The sequence below is a fragment of the Pristis pectinata genome, chromosome 14 (assembly GCF_009764475.1).
Source record: "Pristis pectinata isolate sPriPec2 chromosome 14, sPriPec2.1.pri, whole genome shotgun sequence".
Lineage (NCBI taxonomy): Eukaryota > Metazoa > Chordata > Chondrichthyes > Rhinopristiformes > Pristidae > Pristis > Pristis pectinata.
This window is the reverse complement of record NC_067418.1, coordinates 24,247,751-24,269,658: the sequence shown is the minus strand read 5'-3', so window position 1 is coordinate 24,269,658 and position 21,908 is coordinate 24,247,751. Positions and strand designations below refer to the sequence as shown.

The 21,908-nt window shown below is 40.4% G+C and overlaps 1 protein-coding gene across 1 annotated transcript; it reads right to left on the bottom strand.

The window, feature by feature from the left end:
* Positions 1-945: 945 nt before the first annotated feature.
* lmo2 (LIM domain only 2 (rhombotin-like 1)) lies at positions 946-20,506 on the bottom strand. Its single transcript, XM_052029552.1, has 3 exons — positions 20,259-20,506; positions 6,224-6,439; positions 946-3,098 (listed from the first exon to the last, which is right to left on the bottom strand). The coding sequence occupies exons 1-3, from the start codon at positions 20,297-20,299 to the stop codon at positions 2,879-2,881; spliced, it is 477 nt and encodes a 158-aa protein (XP_051885512.1). The 5' UTR covers positions 20,300-20,506; the 3' UTR covers positions 946-2,878.
* Positions 20,507-21,908: the final 1,402 nt, after the last annotated feature.

Sequence of the window (21,908 nt, the reverse complement as noted above, 5' to 3'; positions counted from 1 at the left end):
GTAGGCACAACCTTTCTTCATTGTATCAATCCCTTCATCCCAAGAATTGACCCAGTGAACCTTCTTTGCTCTGCCTTCAAGGCAAGTATGTCCTTCCCTAAATATGGAGAGCAAAAATATATGCAGTGCTTTGGGTCTGGGTCTCACCAATACCCTCTAAAGTTGTGACAAAACTTCCTGACTTTTATACTCCATACCCCTTGCAATAAAGACCAACATTCCATTAGCCTTCCTAACTACTTGCTGTGCTTGTGTTCCAACCTTTTATGTTTATGCACCAGAACACCCCTCCCACCCGAACCCCTGTGTACCACAGCATTTTGTAGTCCCACTCCATTTGTAATGATTTGCATTTTAATTCTTCCTTCCAAAGTGGATAATCTCACATTTTCCCATATTGTATTCCATTTGCCAACTTCTTCCCAGTCTTTTAAATTATCTCTACCTTTTTGCAGGCTGTTTTGTGTCCTTCTCACAACTTGCTAACCCTTTTGTTTCATCAACAAATTTGCTCCTTCATCCAATTCGTGAATATAGATCAGAGATATTTGAGGCCACAGCCCTCCACAAGTTACTAATTGCCAATCCAAAAATGACTTATTTAGCCAAGTTTGTTAACCAACCTCCTATTTATACCAATACATTACCCCCAATCCCAGGTACTCTCATCTAAAACATTCCTCTAAGTACCAACCAGTAAGGCTGCATGTGAGATTTCTAAATTTCAGTTACTGCCTTTATTCTCCAGTTTAAGCCAGAAGGATTCCCAGATCAGCCTCACCAAAGTTGGATATTTAGCTTTCCCTCGTTGTTGACCTTACATCATTTATATTAGCTCAGCCAAGATAAATGATAGGGATCAGCCCTATTTCAGTTGGCATAGATGCCTGTCTTGGTACACATACAAATACACAAGGGTGTCTCAGGAAAATATAGCCATAAATATTTAATACAACACTTGAGATTATCCATGCTTCCATCCTTGACTCTATATTAACTAGTTATAAAAGCAACTATCATTGAATATTGAGATTGCATTACTGTAGTTTTTAAAAATATCTCCCCAGATGTTGTCTAATCTACTGAGTGACCTTGGTTACAGCTTATCTCCACAAGTCTCGTCTCACCTTAGCGGATCTTCTCTTTGTCCTACTTCTCCCTCCCCCAGACTCTCTGCACTTTAAACCAACTTGTTTTCTCTCTTTCCCAGTACTGATGAAGGGTCTTTGACCTGAAGCATTAATTCTGCTTGTTTTTCCATACATGTTGTATGGCCTGCTGAGTGTTTACAGCATCTCCTGTTTTCATAACTTTCAGGTTGATGACTGGTCATGAGAAGTGGAATCATTTAGTTATTTTTAAGTTGTGGAGAAGGGACAAGGAGAACAAAGAGACTCTTTGTGATAGGGTGTGGACCAAGAGAAAGTTCATGTAAATTGAGAGCACATGTCAATGGCCACCAATTCATCTGAAGGTGTAATTGGAAGGAGAACAGAGGATAGAAAAAAAACATGCAGGATCAGTGAGATGCAGAACGCAGTAGTTGCTGGAAAGCTGAAATAAAGGAGAATGCTGGGAAAGCCTAGCAGATCAGGTAGCATTTTTGGAGAGAGAAAACTGGCTTACAGCAGAACTGGCCAGGGATTGAAAAGAAAAACAAAAGCAGGAAGTGCTAGAAACACTCAGCAAGCCAGGCGGCATCTCTAGAGACAGAAACAGTGCCAATGCTAGAGGCCAGTGAATAGCTATTATGAAAGATCATGGACCCAAAATGCTGATCTTAGCCCTCTCCATACAGATACCACTAGACCACCCCTAACATTCCTTGCTGTTATACCACAATTGACCGTAGCTGACATAAATAGGATAGGTTGGTTATCTGAAAATGTTGAACTTCGGCAGCAGGGACCTGGCTCTGCTTAAGAAATCTAGGAGTCTTCAAACAGTGCCACATGATTTTCAATGCCTGACACTAATAGCAAAAACTCATATAGTGCTTTTAACATGATCAAAATGTGCATTGGTGTCCTATTAGGGGGGTTACTAAACAAAATGTAATGCCGCATTACTCAAGGTGATATTAGGTAGATGTTGAAAAGCTTTGTTGAAGAGATCAGTTTTAATTAAGTATTTTAAAGAAGGAAAGGGATATGGAGAGATGGAAATGTTTAGGGAGATAATTCCAGAGCTTACGGTCTTGACAGCTGAAGTTCCAGCTGCCAGTAGTGTATTGACTGGAAAACAAGAAGTGAACAACAAATCAGAATTGAAGGAGTGCAGGTAGCTCAGTGGATTGTAGTACTGGAGAATTTTACGGGGGGAGGGGGGGTGGAGAGCTGCTACACACATGCTAGCTTGAGTATGCAGGCTCCAAGGAACTCATTTGGTTCTATTAATTGGTCACCAACAACCATAACCAGCCCACTTTGTGGTGGGTAGGGGGTGCCGTGGTTGATGGCAGGAAGAGGGGTTCCCCTTGACCATGTTGACCTCTGTTTCAATGTCATAGCTCATTGAATGCTGGTTTATTATCAGGGGAAGTACTGAGTTCTCATTGGATTTTCAGTCCTTGTGTCCATGTCTGGTATTGAAAGACTATAATGAAGTTTAGAACTAAGTAATTCTATCAAAACACAAACTAAGAAATTCTTAATTTAAGTATGTAGGTTTTTTTTGACAACTAAGAAGATATTAAATTTCATTCTCTTTAATGAAGCTGTAGAAGTTAATAGCTCACAGTAAATCATGTATACCTTCACAGCTTGTATTAATAAAATATCTGTACAAGTTCTTAACATTTACAGTCTCTTACAAAATCATGAATTCACATATACACAGTGCTTACAAAACTCAGCATTTCAGAATGTCTGGAGTAATTCTAGATCATTCCATTCAGTTTAGTCCATTCATAAATATCCTGTTCACAGACTATGTCTGAGTTGATGAGCAGGTATCTGTCTCCCACACAGAAATGCTTTTGACAAGCAGCACATTTAAAACACTCCAGGTGGTAAACCTTATCCTTTACTCGCATTGTCATTTCATAGGCTCTGATTCGCTTGTCACAGGCGGAGCAAAGTCCATCTTGACCAAATAACCTAGGGAGGAGAGATAGGAAGTTAGATCAAAGCAGAGTGGAATGGTGAAGAATACAAATTAAACTCTTACTCCATCAAATATATACCAATTGATCAAGGAACAATAGTACTGTATGACAGGGTTAAAAGGACCACAGTAGGTTCCTTACTGAAGTATACAGACGTAGAAAAGTCCCAAGTTAAGTCTGAGATTCTACTCCTGATTGCTGAAGAACGGACATTGGGTCTGGCTACAGTATTCAGGCCTTGGGTCACTTGGAAAAGTTAAATTAATTTTCCTCAAGAATTTGCATCTCTCTCATCTGCAGATAGTTGACAGTCTGATTTAGTATTTATCCATTAGTGAGGCCAGAGCATTAAACACATCTTTTCCAAAACTCCAGGCCACACCTCCAGCACGGGGAAGGGAACAAAATGGGAGAAGTTTGAAGGCAATATGCAATTAGATATCTCACACATTTTAGACATCTTGAATCTAGATCTGAGAAAAAAACAAAATTGCATCTTCTTGTGATCAAAATTCAGAATATAGTGAGTTTTCAATGTAAATGCCAAAGCTTATGAAGTGTATTAGTATAAGCCTCAAAAATGAGGGAAGCAATTTTGGAGACCGTAGAAGTGATACTTCAGAATTCTATTAGCTCTGGGCTGAAGAACAGCCAATACATCACCCCTTTTCAAAAAGAGATCTCATCAGGTAAATATGGGTCAGTTCAAATGTAATAAGTAACATTTTGTAATCTATAACTAAAATGTAAAATGATCAATATCTCAAAAATGATGCATTTTCCAGAAAGGAATATCTGCTTGCCAAGAATTCCTTGAGGGGATAATGGATATTGTGGGAAACTTTCAGAAATCTCAGTGAAGGTATCATTCAAGAGACCACCGATCAAATTGAAAGGTTATGGAATTAAAAATCAAGGAGCAAATTTTATTGAAAAAAGCTGGTTAGAAGAGATGACAAGGGATATAGGAGTTACAAGTAGCTTCTCAAGAGCTATTTGGATAAAGTTCTGGTGCAGCTTTTGTTCATCAATGGTTTGAATAAGAGTTAGAGTGTTCTACAAATATGCAGACTGAACTGGAATGGAAAGTTATTTTTAACTCTGAAGACCAAGGAAAGTTATGGAAAAGATGTTGATAAGATCCAGTTCCATTCAGTTTGCTCCCACAATAAATGCAGTCTATTATCACAAGGAACTATGCTAGACCATATTGTTGCATGGAGTGATAAGGGGAAAGGAATTTTAATGTTTGAGCATTGACCCAGAAAAGAAAACTCAACAATTTAATGGCTTTACTGTTTCTGATTATCCCCACCTCATGAAGATCGCCACTAACCAGAAACTCAATTGCACCAACCTCATGAAGCAACTCATTGCCAGTATATTGTGCAGTCTGGATGACTGCCTTTATCTGGAAAGTCTCTCCACCATATAGAAGACATGTCAAAAGTGTGATGGAATGTTTACCTGACTGGAGAGAATTGAAAGGACACATGGAAAGCTAGAAAAAATCCATTCAGGACAGGGCAATGCATATGATTCACATCTCATCAACTAGCTTAAATATACCTCCATGTAACTTCCAGTGCTTGTTGTACCAAATCTCAGTTTCATCATTTTGTTCATCATGATGAACAAAAGAGAAGCTTTTAACAAGATAACTATGCTGATGTTCGATTCAGATGAATAGGTAAAAGTTAAGAAACAGCCAAGTAAGTGGAGTTGAGGTACTGAATGGTGCAGCAGGTTTAGACGGATGAATGATCTACACCTGTTTAAATATTACTCTGACAATAACAAGAATGGAAGTATTTCTATATGGTTTTCTGGTGAGGGCGTGATTAGACTGGATTGTCATTCATTGCCTGGAGCCACACTGTGGAATCCCAGAAATTTACAGCAGAGAGACCACTCACCCCAAATTCGTCAACAATGGCGAGAAGTACAATTTAGGTTAATTTCACTGGCCAGCTCTCCATCCACAGCACTTAAAGTGCTCATCCAGTTTTTAAAAATGTTAAGGATTTGCTTCTCCATTACCCTGTCATATAGAATTCCATTCTTTGGACAGTTATTTTCCCCTCTCAGATGGGCTGCTAATACTCAATGTCCTTATTCACACATACACAAGTTGAAGTAACCTAAATGCTATTTCATGTTTTATGTTATCTTCTCTTCCACTCTTTCTTATGCTCTACAGGACACATTTTTAATCTTCAATCATCTTTGACAAATAGAGAAACAGTAATGCTTTCTTCATGTACAGAGCACTTGTTTCTGCAGCAATTCCTGTGGATCTGAAATCTCAACATAGCTGCAGTGGTTGAACTTGTAAACCAGTGTGAACATCACTCTCGTGTTCAAGTATTTGCTAATTTCCTACTGAACGACTTTTGGGAGGAGAGAAACAAAAACATCATATGATCTTTAAAACAAATTGCATTGAAAAAGACCGAACTAAATGAAGGGCGATTGATACATTAATGCAAGTTTATTTGCCAAAGGCAGTAGATCATAATTATTAGTCAGCCCAAATCAAACATAATCAACCCCCAAATCTTTGTTGCAGGAAGACTGCCCTACTGTTGCTGTGAAGGGGTGATTGAAAATAAGAGGCAAATCAAGTTTAGCATAAGCAACAAAGTCAAGCAGAACATTAATGTTTTGAGGCCATGTTTTGGTTAACTTCTGCAGAGAACACAGGATATTAATTGGAGTCGTATTGTCCAGTTCTGGTAAGAGATGCCACTGATGTGGCAGTACTATGTAGTGTTTTCTAACTTGTTAATCACTGTGGAGAAAAAAACAGCTTAATGATTTTGTGTCTTACTCCATCTTGGAAAATGCTTCCTTAGTTTACTTTTAATGAGATTGAAGCAGCTCACTTGTGAAAAGCATGACATCCAGATCTGATCACAAGGAAATATGATTGTTGCACCTCTGACCTATGCACTCCTATCATTAGACATTGGGAAATGCTGGCACAACTCTTCCCTTCTTCTTTGTCCTTTTATAGGAATGAAAACATCAAAGGTAAGAGTTTTGCACTTTTTTAAATTCACTGATACAGGAGCTTAAGTATATTAAAGAATTAAAATTCAAAGAAAGCTGTAGTACCTGAGATAATCCCTGCGGCAAAGCTTTCTACCGAGTTTGTAGTACAGTCTCCTACCCACTTCTCCCAGTCTACAGCCACACAGGTCACAGCTCAGACAGTCTTCATGCCAATACTGATCAATGGCTTTCAGGAAATAACGATCTCCAATATTCTGCTGACAACCCCCACATGTTAATAACGAAGGTGGCATCTGTAGAACCTCATCCACTGGCTCTCTGTAAAGAAGCAATTGAAGTTAGAGGCAATTTGTATTAAAATCTGAGCAAAGTATTGAGAGCCCTTAAAGTCATTCAGTAAGAATTGAGAAAATTATGCCTTTGGTCTTAATATTCTTGGGCTAGACTGAGGTAGTGGAGGGAATGCTACAAGCTGACACTCATGTTAAGGAGGCGAAGATGAGATGGGGTTCTGATAGTTATCCAGTTCTTAGTGTGTTCAAGAGAAAGAGCACGATTGGTCATGGTGAAATCAGTGGAGACTTCAAGGCTTATTGATTAAAACTCCAATAACCTGTATCTGGCTCACCCATTAGTTCAGAGTTGGGGGTCCAGGCTGCGAGTGGGGTGTGTAGCCAGAGCTGACAGTGAACACTGGGGTCAAATCTGAAACATGCAAGCTGAAACTCACCAGGTTCTATTTTCAACTCCCTTTAAGCTCAATAGGTATGTTGGAAAATTTATTATACTACTTTGTAACATAAATAATGCAAAGTGTGTTGGGCATTAATAGAAGAAAGATCCAATAGTCTGAAAAATTTGCTCATCTGACATCAAAGTTGCAGAGGGTACTGGATTTTTGGAGTTTTACTGTGTGTGGTTAAGTGGATGTTTAAGAGTAGGTACAATCAAGTGATGCTGTATTGTGCTCAGCTGAGATGTTGGAGGTAAGCAATCAGTATTCAAAAGCTCTCAACACAAGGTTGAAGAAAACTAATGAGTACATGTTGGAGTGAATGTTTCACAAACACCATCAGTATAACCTTTATATCTTTCTTCCTCATATGGTCCACAGCACCTGCTCACCACAATCTTAGTGTCACTTCTCGGTAAAGAAGTTTCTTTCAAATTTTCTTTTTGATAACACCATACTGGAAAGGAATGCAGTGCTCTTTGTCCAGGTTCATTCTGCGCAGCTGTGTAATACAGGACTCTGTTCTATGTGCTGTTCCCAGGGATGATTCCCGAGACAAACATCAGCTGGTGCTGGAAGATCATTAACTCAGTGAAAGATGCCCTTTGGCCTGCCCCAAACTTGTTTGCCTTCCAGAGCAAGGGTATGTCCACAATCAAATGCTGTGAACTGGCAAATCCCAAAATGCATGAGTGTGCATTGAGGGATGCACTGAAGCTTGGTGTGGCCATCACAAAGGCTTTGTGGGAAAAGTACATAGTCCTGGGCCCTGTTACCATTAGACACAAGGCTGTCAGATCTTCCTGCACACTATTGCACAATTCTGGTCGGGGCGATTTACCAATCCCAGAGAAGACTTGATTGGTGATGGCCTCGGACAGAATCTTATTATCCACATTTAACAATGAGACGAGTTGCCAGTTTCTGATCTCTTTCCTCTCTCCCTTTACATTAAATGACGGTGATGATGCCCTTCCTCATGGATTCTGACATGCTGCCAACAGGAAGCATAGTACTGTACACTTGCAGCAAGTCTGGGCCCAAGTAGTCTCACAGAGCCAAATATAACTTAGTTGGTAAGCCATTGCTTCTGGGAATTTTATTTGTCTCAAGAGACTTAAATTCATTTGGCAGAATGCCTCATCACCAGAACTTTCAGACAAGCACCAAGATCTGCTTGGCCAGTGGTGACTATCAATCCCACTGCTGCCCTCTAGTTGGCAGCAGTACAGATAAGACCGTCATCCACTTCCTTGTAGACAGTGTGTGTATCAAGGAGGTCTGGAAAGGCAGGCATGGTGTTTGTTGAGGTTCATCCTGAGAAGCTGTGTAACTTGATCTTCCAGTGCAAGGTGTTTGTAACTGAATACTGGAGAATGGCATACTCTGAGGTGCAGGACTACATACTGAGGGATGCACTGAAGCTTGGTGCAGCCATTGCAAAAGGCTCTATCTGAAAGACTGCAAGATAGGCATCTCCTGCAACAGAACACCAAGGGGCTGGGGCCTGTGTAGTAACCTTGATCACTGATGAAGTGTATAGGAAAGTAAAATTGCTTCATGTTGACCTAATATCAAAATTGTAAGCAAATGTAAAGATATGTTAAGTAGCGGGAATGGCAAAGGATAGCTTCCATTGTAATATGGCAAATATTATAAAAGTCTATTTTTGGAAAACAAATAATGTTGGCCACTGAGCTGCCTTTTCTCATCACTGTGCTATAAGAAAATTTGCATTTGCCTTTTGCGGATTCCCCCCACCCACCTCCTCCAACTGCTTACCATGTCGACATTCTTGTGAAGGATTTGTTAAGTAGAAGTCATTCTTACATAACTTGGCTGAGGGTCAATGAGGGCAGTGTATTTGATGTGGTCATCATAGATTTCAGTAAGACTTTTGAGAAAATCCCATATGGCAAGTTGGTCAAAAAATTAAAGAGGTGCATGATATCCAAGCAACAGTGACAAATTGGATCCAAAATGGTTCTGTTTCATCTAGAGTCAGTACTTGATTCTTTTTATTATATATGTTACTAAATCAGACTTAATATAGGGGGCATGGTGGAGGGACTGGCAAATAACATGGATAATAGGGAGGAGAAAAGTTTTACTTAAAGATACGGAGCTTAGCGGCATGGTAGCTTAGCAATTAGTGCCAGTTATCGGGGTTCGATTCCCGTCGCTGTCTGTAAGGAATTTGTATGTTCTCCCTGTCCCTATGTGGGTTTCCTCTGGGTGCTCCGGTTTCCTCCCACATTTCAAAGACGTACGGGTAGGTTAACATGGGTTTAAAATGGGTGACACGGACTCATTGGGCCAGGAAGGCCTGCTACCATGCTGTATAAATAAAGTTTTTAAAGTTACAAGTGGAATTGAATCAAGAGAAGTGCATTTGGGGAGGTGCAAGATCATACACAATAAAAGGGAGGATATCGAGAAGGGTGGAGTACAGAGAGACCTTGGGATGCAGACTCACAAATCCTTAAGATTACAGGTCAGTAATGTTTTCAGAAGGCATACGGAATGCTTTCCTTTGAGGCATATAATACAAGAGCAGGAGGTCTGCTAGAACTGTATACAACATTAGTTAAGCCACAGCTTCAGTACTACATTCAGACTGCAGGAAAGATGTCATTGCACTGAAGAGGGTATGGGGGAAATTTAGAAAATGTTAGCAGGACTGGAAAATTTTAACCATGGGGATTGTTCTCTTTGAAACAGGGGGTTGCTGAAGGGAGACATAATTGAGGTGTAAAATTATGAGGGGCCTAGATAGGGTAAATAGGAAGCACCTATTTTCCCTAAACGAGGGGTTTAAAAAACCTGAAGGCACAAATTTAAAATGATTGGCAGAATGATTAGAGGTCAAATGCAAAGAAAACAAAAATCACCCAGTGGGTGTTTATGTTCTGAAATGAATGAGAGAAGAATGTTGGGAGGCAGAAACCCTCATCTCATTTAAAAAATATTTAGAGGTAAATGTGAAGTGACATCACCTGCAAGGCTATGGATCAAGTGCTGGAAAGTGGGATTAGGTTGGGTAGCACTTTCTTGACCAGCAGATGCATGATGGCCCCAGTGGCCTCCTATATTGTAAACCTTCTATGATTCTACATGCCATTGGTACTATTCTCTTAATAATCATAAAAGTATTGGCTGATTGACAGAACTGTACAGGTCCTCTCCAGGTTATGGTTCCATTCCTGTGACTTGTTCATAACCCGCACAGTTCGCAAGTCAGAAATGCGGCTGTGAACAGAGTTCCCAGGCAGCTGAAGATGCCTGCAGCCCCGCAATAGCTGACAAATCCATCTTGCTGGCCTCCCAAATGCTTGTACGGAGATACAGGTAGTACATATGTCGGGCCTTCGTAACCCAGGGAGGACCTGTTAATGGTTTTGAAGTGGCACAACAGTATTCAATGAGGCCAGCAGGGGGATCTCCAGTCTAGGTTTACAGCATTTGGGAAAGGCCAACATTTGGTAAAGTTTAAATGATTTACAAAATATTTGTTCAATACATCTCTGTTTACCAATTTAAGATTTACTTTTTTTAATAAGTGATTTCTGAATATTTTAGGGTTTTGGCTATACATTTTCCCACACTGTAGTGCAGTTAATTGGCAGTGAAAGGATTTTCCAAATAATGTTCAGACTTTGAGAGAGAAAAACAAAATATTATCAACATGGCTAATCATCCCAAATTTATGAAGATAATTCAAAAGGAAAATTGCAGCCAAGTACTAGAAGGCAAAATGGGTATACACTTGGTAAATAAATGTCAGTTTAATAATTGTGAAATGTGTACTTTTGTGAAGAAAGGACACATGCTCAGATATTAAAGTGGTAGGAATGTATTTATAGTGACCGACACTACACGTACCCTGTGGTATCACTGGCATGTCCATTGTACTCCTTACTGTTCAGTTGCATTAACTCTCAGGAGGGAAATACAAGGTCTAGCCAATACTAAAGGATCTGTCTAACAATAGCAATCAGAGACAATTGAATCTTGGCATATACAAATCACAAATCATGATATGTAGTAATGCTCAATATATAAAAGCATCCACCAAAGGGTCTGGTTGCATTAGCAAACCACTGGATTGTTATTAAACTCATCTGCTTTACTGATGTCTTGGGAAGAAAACCTGCCATTCTTACTGGGTCTAGCTAATATGCAATTATAGATCCATCAATGTAGCTAACTTTTAATCACTTCTGCAGTTTAGAGGCTATTGGGGATGGACAACAAATATACATTTTAAAAATTGACAGAAACACCATCTCAGCGTCCATCCAATGTGCAGGGGAGTGCAAAACTTGGGAGGCCACAACTGTGAATTAGACCCTAATAAATTTAAAAGGGAATGCTGGAAGGATGTCTCACACAGAGGTAAGAATATGCTGTAATAGTCAAAACCGTTGCAAGTACACAAGGAGGAAAGATATGGCAATTGGATTAGACGAAGAGCGGAAAAGCAGAGAACCAGATGGTCGGTGAAATGGATAGTGGTTATGTCTTAGTGAAACTTGCATGTTCCTGTACAGGATCCAAATTGCAACTGCCCTTATTGCTTGCCTTTCATTCTGCATTTTAAGTTTATCTTACGCTGCTTGTGATCTGTCTCATATCAGTTTTGATCAGATATGATGTGAATTTAGTCAATTCACTGTAGCCCAAAGTTATTCTGCTGAAAAAGTTATGATTTGTAGGATTGATGTACACATACAATATCCTGGTAATGGGTGTCACTGACTTGGACAGAACTGAGGCAGCTTCATTAGACTCAACTATTCTTTTAATATTAATGAAAATCTGAGATTTTAAACAACTTCCTTCTGGCCAACATTAAACGGAAACAAAAATTAACTTGAAGAGGGAGGCTGAAGGGCCATGGGTCCTGTTTACTGGAAACTGACACGTTTCAGGTGAGTTATGGACATCCCAAAGCAGCTCACCAACAAAGGAAATTGCAACTTCATGCCCTTCTCAATGTGTCCAGCAGGTGGGAAAGGTGTTGTGGAGGGTGGGGCAGGTGTGGTGGTGGGGGAGGGTTGAGGCAAAGAGAAAGAATTGGAAAGAGATGATGGGAATGACCACGGAGTGACTGGCAATAGTCACTTCATTGCAGTGGTCAGGGAGTAGCAGGAGTGAGCCTATTTCTTGACAGCGGTCTCAGCAATGCCATTGAAGCTGGCTAGTCCATTGAAGAGATCAGATTTTCCATCTGGTGTAGCCCAAGGGCAGGGAGTTCTCCCAGGATACAAGGCAGCAATCTTCTCTCAACCAAACACTCGTAAAGATAGCTGAAACAATCTGCCATTTATTTCATTTGCTGTTTTTGTGAACTGTACTTCAAAGCCATTAAATGGCTACACCTGCTTTAGGGCGTGAGTGTGACAATGAAATGCAAATTCTTGCTACTTCAGTGTGCTGTGATGAAACAGCTGTATAAACATTTAATATTTATTTTATTAGTCACGTGTACATCGAAACGCATAGTGAATGTGTCTTTTTGCGTAGAATGTGCTGGGGGCAGCCTGCAAGTGTCGCCACGCTTCCGGCACCAACATAGCCCGCCCACGACTTCCTAACCCATATGTCTTTGGAATGTGGGAGGAACCCAGAGCACCTGGAGGAAACCCACGCAGACATGGGGAGAACGTGCAAACTCCTTACAGACAGCAGCAGAATTGAACCCGGGTCACTGGTGCTGTAATAGTGTTACACTACCGTGCCACTACACCACCATGCCACCAAAGGTTGAGGCTTCATGGATCATTCCTTCCAGATGTCAAATAACCTCTGCCATTTTTGTTTCTATCATTAATAATGAACTGTACAGTCAGTTCAAATATCCACTAACTTTAACAATATAAATCATTTCTAATTAAATTCATCTTTTTTTTGAGTGAGCAAAGGAAGCATTATAACATTTGTACTCACACTTCCTGTTATCTTGCATTACCAACCTTAGGATTATGCAAGATTGAAAAATGTATTATTTACAATGGAAGTTGCTTCAAAGTGGTATTTCACATACACAGATGCCGTTACCCAACATTCATAACTGCCTTCAGCAAGTGTACATTGCTACAGCTACAATGTCACCACTGTTCCAACACTGGTGATTTGCTATGCCAAAATTAGAACACCAATTTCTTGAATTTGGTAAGTGGAAGAATCCAGTAATACAAATAACCCAATGTTCTAATTTGGTGAGAGGAAACAGGCCCATGGTGCAAATAACCCCTTCCTCCAGTCACTGAAAAGAGGTACTGAAACTCCAGCGGCTATTTTTGCTGAAATGAAAAAATTCAGCAGCAGAGATTGTAAATAGCTCATGCCTGGCAACATTTAGCCATTATTTGGGGAAACAGCCTCGCACCCTGATGTATGTTTGATATTATTGACTGTTAAACAACATTCGGCCCAACTGGTCCTTGCCAGTTTCCAGCAGAGCAATTCCATCAGTCCCATTCCCCTTATTTTCCTACAGCTCTCACACACACACATGCCCATCATCTCCCCTTTGATTCTTCTGCCACTTATCTACCCTAATTACAGTAGCCAATTAACCTACCCTCATGTCTTTGGGATATGGGATGAAAGTGAAGCATCCAGCAGAAACCCACACGGTCACTGAGAGAGCATGCAAACTCCACACAGGCAGCATCCAAGGTCCAGATCAAACCCATGTCGCTGGAACTTTACCTTTTGTGTACTTCTAAAAAAAAATTTGGGATTTTCTTTGACTGCTGGTATTTTTTCCTGCCCTCTTTGCTTTGTTAATGTCCTTTTTAATTTGACCCCTGCAGTTTTTATATTCTTCTAGGCTTCCTGCAGTTTTGAGCCCCCAGTATCTGATAACTTCCCGATGTTTGCCTCATCTTACCCTCTATGTAACTTGTCAGGTAGGAGCTCCTGATTTGGCAGCCTATCCCTTCTCTATGGGGGTGTGGAGGGCGGGGGGGGGGGGGGGGGAAAGAGGATGTATACCTTGAACTCTTTGAATGTCCTTCATGAATTCTTCCCATTGCTGAAACAAATTTTCCATTAAGTATCTGTTTCTGGTCTGCTTCAGTCAAGATTGGCATAACCCAACTTAAAACTCCAGCTTCATCTGTGTTCTTGCATTTAGATGTATACCAGTAACCTCCCAATCTTTGTTTATTGTTCCCTCAGGACCACAAACTCTTTATCTTTGTCATTGGTACTAATATGGACCACAATCTCTGGATATTTGGTCTTACCCTGCAGAATATTCTGCATCTGCTCAGTAATATTCTAGACCGCAGCACTATAGAGGCAACATGACATCCTAGAATCATGTCTGCAAATGCAGAAGTCCCTGTGAAATATTGGCATAGCTGGAGTCCATTGATCTACCACAACCAGCTGCAAATAATGTCACCTCACCATCATTTCCTATAAAGGGAATCCATCTCTTCCTCCCCATCCCTAGAAATACCAGTGCTAAGTAATTTAATTTCCAGTGTTAGCAATGGTTGCTATTAGCAAATGAAAGGGATGTTTGAAGGTACTAGCTTCAGCGAGAAGATAGTGACCAGCTTGGTTTGCAGGAGACACCACTCCACTGGTAAGAGCAAGAGTAAAGTTAGTGAATTGCTCATTCTAGAAAGATCACTTTAAGGACTAGTTTATGGAAAGTACCAAGGCCCAGCAGGGCTCGTCAGTTGAGGCTTTGACAGAAACCACTCTCCCCTCTGAGAAAAATGGGTTTCTCAATTCAAAAGTAGCACAAGGATCATCCCACTGTATGCTGGAGCAGGGCAGGCACAGTAGTGTAGAGAGCAGGCATGGTAATGTGGTGGTTAGCATAATGCTATTACAGTGGCAGTGACCCAGGTTCAATTCCGGCCACTGTCTGTAAGGAGTTTGTACGTTCTCCCAGTGTCTGCGTGGGTTTCCTCTGGGTGCTCTGGTTTCCTCCCACATTCAAAAGACGTACGGGTTAGGAAGTTGTGGGCATGTTGTGTTGGCGCCGGAAGCGTGACGACAATTGCGGGCTGCCCCCAGAACACTCTACGCAAAAGATGTATTTCACTGTGTGTTTTGGTGTAAGTGTGACTAATAAAGATATCTTATTAAGATGTCATTTATGATGGCTTTGAAAGGAAGGCCACTCATTATTCGGTCCCTGCATGGGACTACCCAAAACATATTTCATTACCCCAGTTTCTCCTTAAGGGTTGAGGATGCTTCCACTAAAGTTCTGTGGGTTCTGAAGTAACCAAAGAGTCCTGTTAAGGGTCTGCAGATTCTGCCACAGGCAGAGATAGTGGAGCTTGACAGGGCAGATGAATGGATTGATTTGGTGCATACACACTGCTTGTACTTGGCCTCCACGTGCCCCCAGGGTGTTCAGCATCTCCCCGCATGCTTCTCCACCATATTGAGACATTTTCCGCAAGATTCCCATGAGTCAAGAGGGTCGAGAACATTAAAGATTTTTCTCTGTGATAAGAAAATAAATCACCAGCCACGAGGAACTCTGTCTGTTGTCAGGAATTCTGGCCCCTCAAAGCCACTTGAGTGAGATCAGAGCCTTAATGTTGGGATGTTGTCCTGGAAGAGGGCGCTGACATTAGTTTGCCTCTCCTGCCAGTGGATTTTGCAGCAGCAGTGTTAATGGTACTTCTCCTGTGTTCTATTATAAATTGCTCATGTCTTGGATGTATACAGGGTAAGGATCCCTGTCCTTTGATACAGCACGAGCCTGATGCTGCTTTGAACATGATGGCACAGTGGCTCAGCAGTTAATACTATTGCCTCACAGCTCCAGGGACCTGGGTGTGGTCAAGCCCTTGGGTGCCATTTTGAGATGTTTGCAGATTATCCCCGTGATTAGGTTTCAACTGGATGCTCCAGTTGCCTTGCACATTCCCTCAGTGTGCTGGCAGGTTAATTGGCTACTGTACATTAACACTTGAATAAGTGGCAAATGATTCTTTTGCCACTTATTCAAGTGTTAATGTACAGTAGCCAAAGGGGAGTTGATGGGCATGTGACAGACAATAAGTTACAGGGATACAAGAAAAAGTAGGAGAGGGAGAAATGGGACTGATGAGACTTTGGCTCTTACACAATAGCCTACCTGCTACAATCTCAGCACAATCCCAGCCTGAAAAGGGCATTGTATAACTGTTTGCTGTTTGGGTGTTAGCTTGCCTTATATTGTCAGCTTATCTTCCTGGCCATGTACAACTTTTAATTTTAGATCAGATTTCTTTTAAATTCAGAAATGGGGAGTCAAGTATTGGATATTGTTATGTATTGTATTTCTATAGCTTCAGCACGAAAACAACAAATAAATGAATCCTGGCTTATGCAATAATACAGCAGATAGATCTTTCTACTGAAGCTCTTAATAAAATGTTCAGAATTTTTATTGAATTGTCTCTGCTGCTGTAGAATAAGTCTCACTATATCAGGCCTCCTTATAACCACAGGGACTTTATAAATAGGATCAGACTATTCGTCCAATCCAACTTGATCCACCATTCAATCAGGTAATAGCTAATCTGCATCTCAGCTCCATTTAGCCCTCTTCTGCATATCCCTCGATAACAAAATTTAGTATTCCAGATCTGAAAGCTCCAAATGTTCTTACATCTTAAATCTTCTGAAAGGGAGAAGAGTTGCAGATTACCTTCACTCTTTGTGCGAAAATAATGCTTCCTGATTTTGCTCCTAAATGACCTAGCTCTCATTTCAAACTAAAACTCAATTTAGTTTAAAATGAGGTTTTAAGTCCCCAGCAGAGGAAACTCTCCACATCCTCTGACTCAAATCCTTTCAATTTTCTACACTCAAAAAGAATACAATCGAAGTTTATACGTCATTCCTTCATAACTTGTTCAATAGACTAACCATCTCAGTCCTACTATTTTAACTGCAGATTGTCATATTGATATAACTCCAACAAAGCCACAGTCTACCTTCTTGATGGCTTTAATGTTCTCTACAATGGTACATCTAAAAATTTGTGAATATACTGAAAGCAGGCCAACTGATGCCTTGAGCTAAATGATCACTTCCCGTGTTTTCATGTTTTGAAATCCAACATGCATGCTGCCTCAGTTGTATGGTATCCAGGGTTAGGGATAAAGGAACAGAATCTGACCTTCTCTTGAATTATGATTTTTGCACCATGTTTTGCTAAATGATCAAATTGAAGCAACAACAATATTCATCTATGAGGTACAACTCTACCTCTTGAGTACTCAAACGTCCTCCATAATAGTTTCACCGTTTTACAGGGGTCTTAAAATGCACACATTTTTTCCATGGTGCAAGGAAAAGGGCAGTTAGATGTGTTGCTCATACTCTATTCATTTAACTGGGACCACTCCCTGCAGCTAACATTAATTCCAATTTGCACACTGGAGAACATAAAAGGGATGATATTAGAACAAAGGACTAATTGCAAATATGAAACCTATTTACTCAATCTAACCAATAATATACTAAAATCAGAAATCTAGTTACTTGGGTGCTACACACTTAAATTATAAGTGTAAATTTTCAAGAATAGATTTCAAGCAGCACCTGTGGAGGCAAAAGGTGGAAGTCGACATTTTGGGTCAATACCCTGCATCAGGACTGAGAGGGAAGAGGAAAGATTGGCAGTATATCACAGTAAGAGGGGTGGGATAGATTCTGGTCAGTGGTATGTGGAAGGAGATGATGAGCTGAAAGAACTGGGGGTGAGGAGCAGGAAAACAGAGGCTGGTAGGTGATAGAGGTGGAACCGGAGTGCCGGGGGGGGGGGGGTGGAGGAAGGAGGGAAAGATGAACAAAAGGAGAAGAACACTAGTTCACTGGCAAACGTGTGTGGAGGAAAACACACATCAGTGTTGTTCTCCCACACACATGTACATTCCTTTTTGATATCTGCTATGGAGCAATCTTCCAAAGTGGTGGAATAGAAATCTTCAAACATGCACAAGTACACTTATGTTTTGAAAGTACAGGAGGATTATATAACACACACTGGGACATTATGCTGGTAGTGGTGTGGGGGTGGGGGTGGGGGTGGCGTGCCAAACAGGTGGTACTACATCAGTTGCTTGCTCTGTTCTCTGCCCAACAGTCCATTCCATTCACTTCCATAGAACTGAATATTTTATATGTGGTACATTGATCAGAAAACACAGTACTGTCCATTGAATACCCTTGCATAATTGTATCTCTAATCTGTTAGTAAAGAGCAAAATCACAATGTACAATTGATGTGAATTTTTAAATTATTTTTTAAAGCCTAAATATTGTTTGGCAAATCTTGAAATCAATCAGATTGGACATTTCTTTGAAAACCTTCTAAAAGTATGACTCCTAAACTCAGTTGGAGTACAATTTCTTTGACATTCCAGTACCAGAAAAAGGATTTTTTTTTTCATTTCTTTTCTAAAATATTTAAAAGTAATGTATCAAGTTACATCCGTACAATTTCTGGTACATCCTCAGATCTCAAGTACTTTGAATTTATGGATTATTGTTGCTAAGTAGGAAAGGCAACAGCTGAGCTTCAGGAAGGGTATTGAATTAAGTGACAAATTAATCTGTTTTGTTGATGTTGGCTCAGGGAACAATTTTACTAAAAACCATCTAACTGTTCAGGCCACAGAATGACTTACACAGGAAGGTTAAAGGTCTTTAGTCTGAAGGACACTATTTCTGATAATACAGTGCTCCACCAATACTGTACTGAAGTGCCAGTCTAGATTTTGTGATCCAACTATCGAAAGGACTGGAACAGACAGGAAAGAGGAGCACCACTGAGCCAAACAGAATCTTACCTAGGTCAGGAAATATTTGGCTTAGGAAGAATGTAACCAAGTTTCACTATGCTGACTTCTTGCATGAGCTGTGAGTAGAGGTTTAGATTAGGTTTTTATCTGGAATTTAAAAGCACGAGAGCAATCACATCGAAACAAAGTGAAAAGAAGTCCTGAGAGAGATTGCCAAGGCTAACATTGGAAGGATATTTATCCTGGCCGAGGAATCTGGAACTAGGAGGTGTCACAGAATAAGGGTCCACCGTTTAGGACGATGAGGAGAAAGTTTGTGAATCTTTGGGATTCTCCACCCATGAAGTGCTATTGATTCTTAGTTACTGAATATATTGAAGATAGATTGATGGGTTTTTGGATATGAATGAGAAAGAGGGTTATATGGATGGCAGGTTACAAGATAAATCTGCCGTGAGTTGGAAGACTGAATGGCCTACCTGCTTATATATTTTTTATGTTCCTATGTGATGTCTATATCTCAGAAATATTAATATAGTAGACAAGTTTCCTTTGGATTAGTAAAAGTAAATTAAATAATTTTGGCGTGCTATTCTGTGTAGGATAATAATGGTAAAATGGAACACATATCCATTTAGGAATATAAAACCATTAAGTAAACCGAGATGAGGCCATTCTAAAATGTAATCTCTGTGGGTTGGGAATCACTGAGGCTCGGATCAGATGCTCACAATATTTCATTATTTTGCAATGAATAAAATGTGACATGTTTGTGGATAAACTGCCTATTTTAAATATATATACACACTTAATAGAAAATTTGTTACTTCAACATACTTTGATATTAATTTCTCAATATTTTTTCGGCTATTTGTTTATCATGGTCTTTCAGTAAAATGTACAGAGGTTAGAAGTTAAAATAAAAATGGCTATAGGTTTAATCCATTTGGACCTTTCTGACGGGGAAGTTGAGTTTAAGATATCTCAGAATCCCCTTCAGTGGCTCCAAGTTATTAATATTTAGGTCATGGGTCCAGTTGATGACAAATGTTTATCAGGTAAGCATCAGATCAGATGGTGGGAACAAAGTCGTGTAGAATTTCGTTCCACTTTCCTTCCAGATTCCGCAGAAGTTTTTACGAGATACATAATATAAGAATAGGAAGAGTGCCACAAAGCCGTGTTTGTCAAACATAAAAGGGTTGAAAGTTACAACAGCTGCTTAGATCAAGTAAAAGAATAACAAATGTCTAATAAATCAAAACTGAAATTATAAATGTGCTTTATCTGAAAAGGATTTGCAGATCACAAAGTTGTGAGGCAATAACATGAAAATAAATGCATTTCACAAAATGTTGCCGTCATCAGAACCCCCGAGTGTATTTCGTTTCTTTTTAACCAGTCGTTAGGCCATTCTGCTGTTTTGCAGATTAAGACAGATGATTGTAATTGACATTTTCAGACAGTGTTATTCAGACCATTTGCTCTGACTGTGTGGGGATCCTGGCGCATGACCCTTGTTTGAAGAAGCAGCTTAACCCCTGATCGGTGCGACCGGTCCCAGCACCATCTCTCCCCCTTTACACCGGCTCGGAATTGGAATGAGATCGGGCCCGCGGCTACTTACTCTGCATTCTCCAGCGATTTCCTCTCGATTGCCGCTGACATTTGCTCGGGGAGCCGGTCGGGGTCGCTGGCTGTGGGCTGCCGGGCGCCTCAGTCACACACAGCAGCTCGGCAAGACCGCTGCCTTTTTTATATCGAACTCAGCCCCAGATCACACGTTTCCTTTTCCTCATCACGATTCGGACAATACACGGAAATTCGTGTTAAAGCCGCAGCTTTGAAGCGACGCCAAGGGACCGCTTCCTACAAAACAACACTCATCGCTTTTAAAGAGGCAATGCCCCGCTCCTGTTAAAGGCACATCACACATTTAGCAAATCCATTGCCGCAACGTTATCGTTTATATATTGTCGTGCATCCAATTTTGTATAAAATACTCCAGAACCTGATTACACGTGAATATTTTATGACACAGATCGATTTCAGGAAGTTCTATTAATTTGAATCCTGTTATTTTAGAAGATAAAATGGTGAATATGATCGACTAAGATAATCTAACATCATTAGCTAGCGGTTTAAACGATTAAATGATCGAACTTGGTTTTGGCAATGCTGTATTAATCTACTAATAGTTCTTTCGGTTGCTGGAATAATATATATTGATGGTGATGCAGCCAACCAATTGCATTCCCGAATAAATGAATCAAAAGCAGCTGAGGCTTGGTTTATCCCGAATAGTATATTGTTATCATCAAATTTACAACTAAAGTTTTATTTTTGGTGCTTTTCCCAACTCTCTTGATGAGAGAGTAACATCAGTACCTTCTCTTCCTGTGTTTACATTGTGCAATCTACTACCACATCCCAGCAGGAGAATCGTGAGTCCATAAAAATCAGGGTCAACAAAGTCAGTTGACAGGATAAGGGAGACTAACGAGTCAATGCACTGAGTTCATTCTGCAATGGGCACAAGTACTGATCAAATGTAAAAGCATGGTACCTGGTTCACTTCCTGTAGTGAATGTTAATCAATTTTAATTTGGAATGGAAGCAGGAAGGAAAAAGGATGGGAGCACAGAGATCAAAGATCTTTGAGCGCCATTCCCTGGGTCTGCTTTCATTGTTATAGGTAAGCTCTTGGACTAAATACAGCTTCATATCTACTTGGTTTTAAAAAGAGCACTTCTGAGGGATTTTTTTCATTAAGCAAGGTAATTCAAAAGCAAGGTCAGCTGTTCCTGTTTACTGTGTGATAAGTGCCTTTATGTTTCAAGTATGACACTGAAGACTATTTTGGTAAAGACCCCACCCACCCCGGACATTCTCTCTTCTCTCCCCTCCCATCAGGCAGGAGATTCAAAAGCCTGAAAGCACGTACCACCAGGCTCAAGGACAACTTCTATACTGCTGTTAGAAGACTATTGAACGGCTCCCTAATACAAGACAAGACATCTTTATTAGTCACATGTACATCGAAACACACAGTGAAATACATCTTTTGCATAGAGTGTTCTGGGGTCAGCCCACAAATGTCGCCACGCTTCCGGCGCCAACATAGCATGCCCACAACTTCCTAACCCATACGTCTTTGGAATGTGGGAGGAAACCAGAGCCGATAAGGTGGACTCTTGACCTCACAATCTACCTTGTTATGACCTTGCACCTTATTGTCTACCTGAACTGCACTTTCTCTGTAGCTGTTAAACTTTAT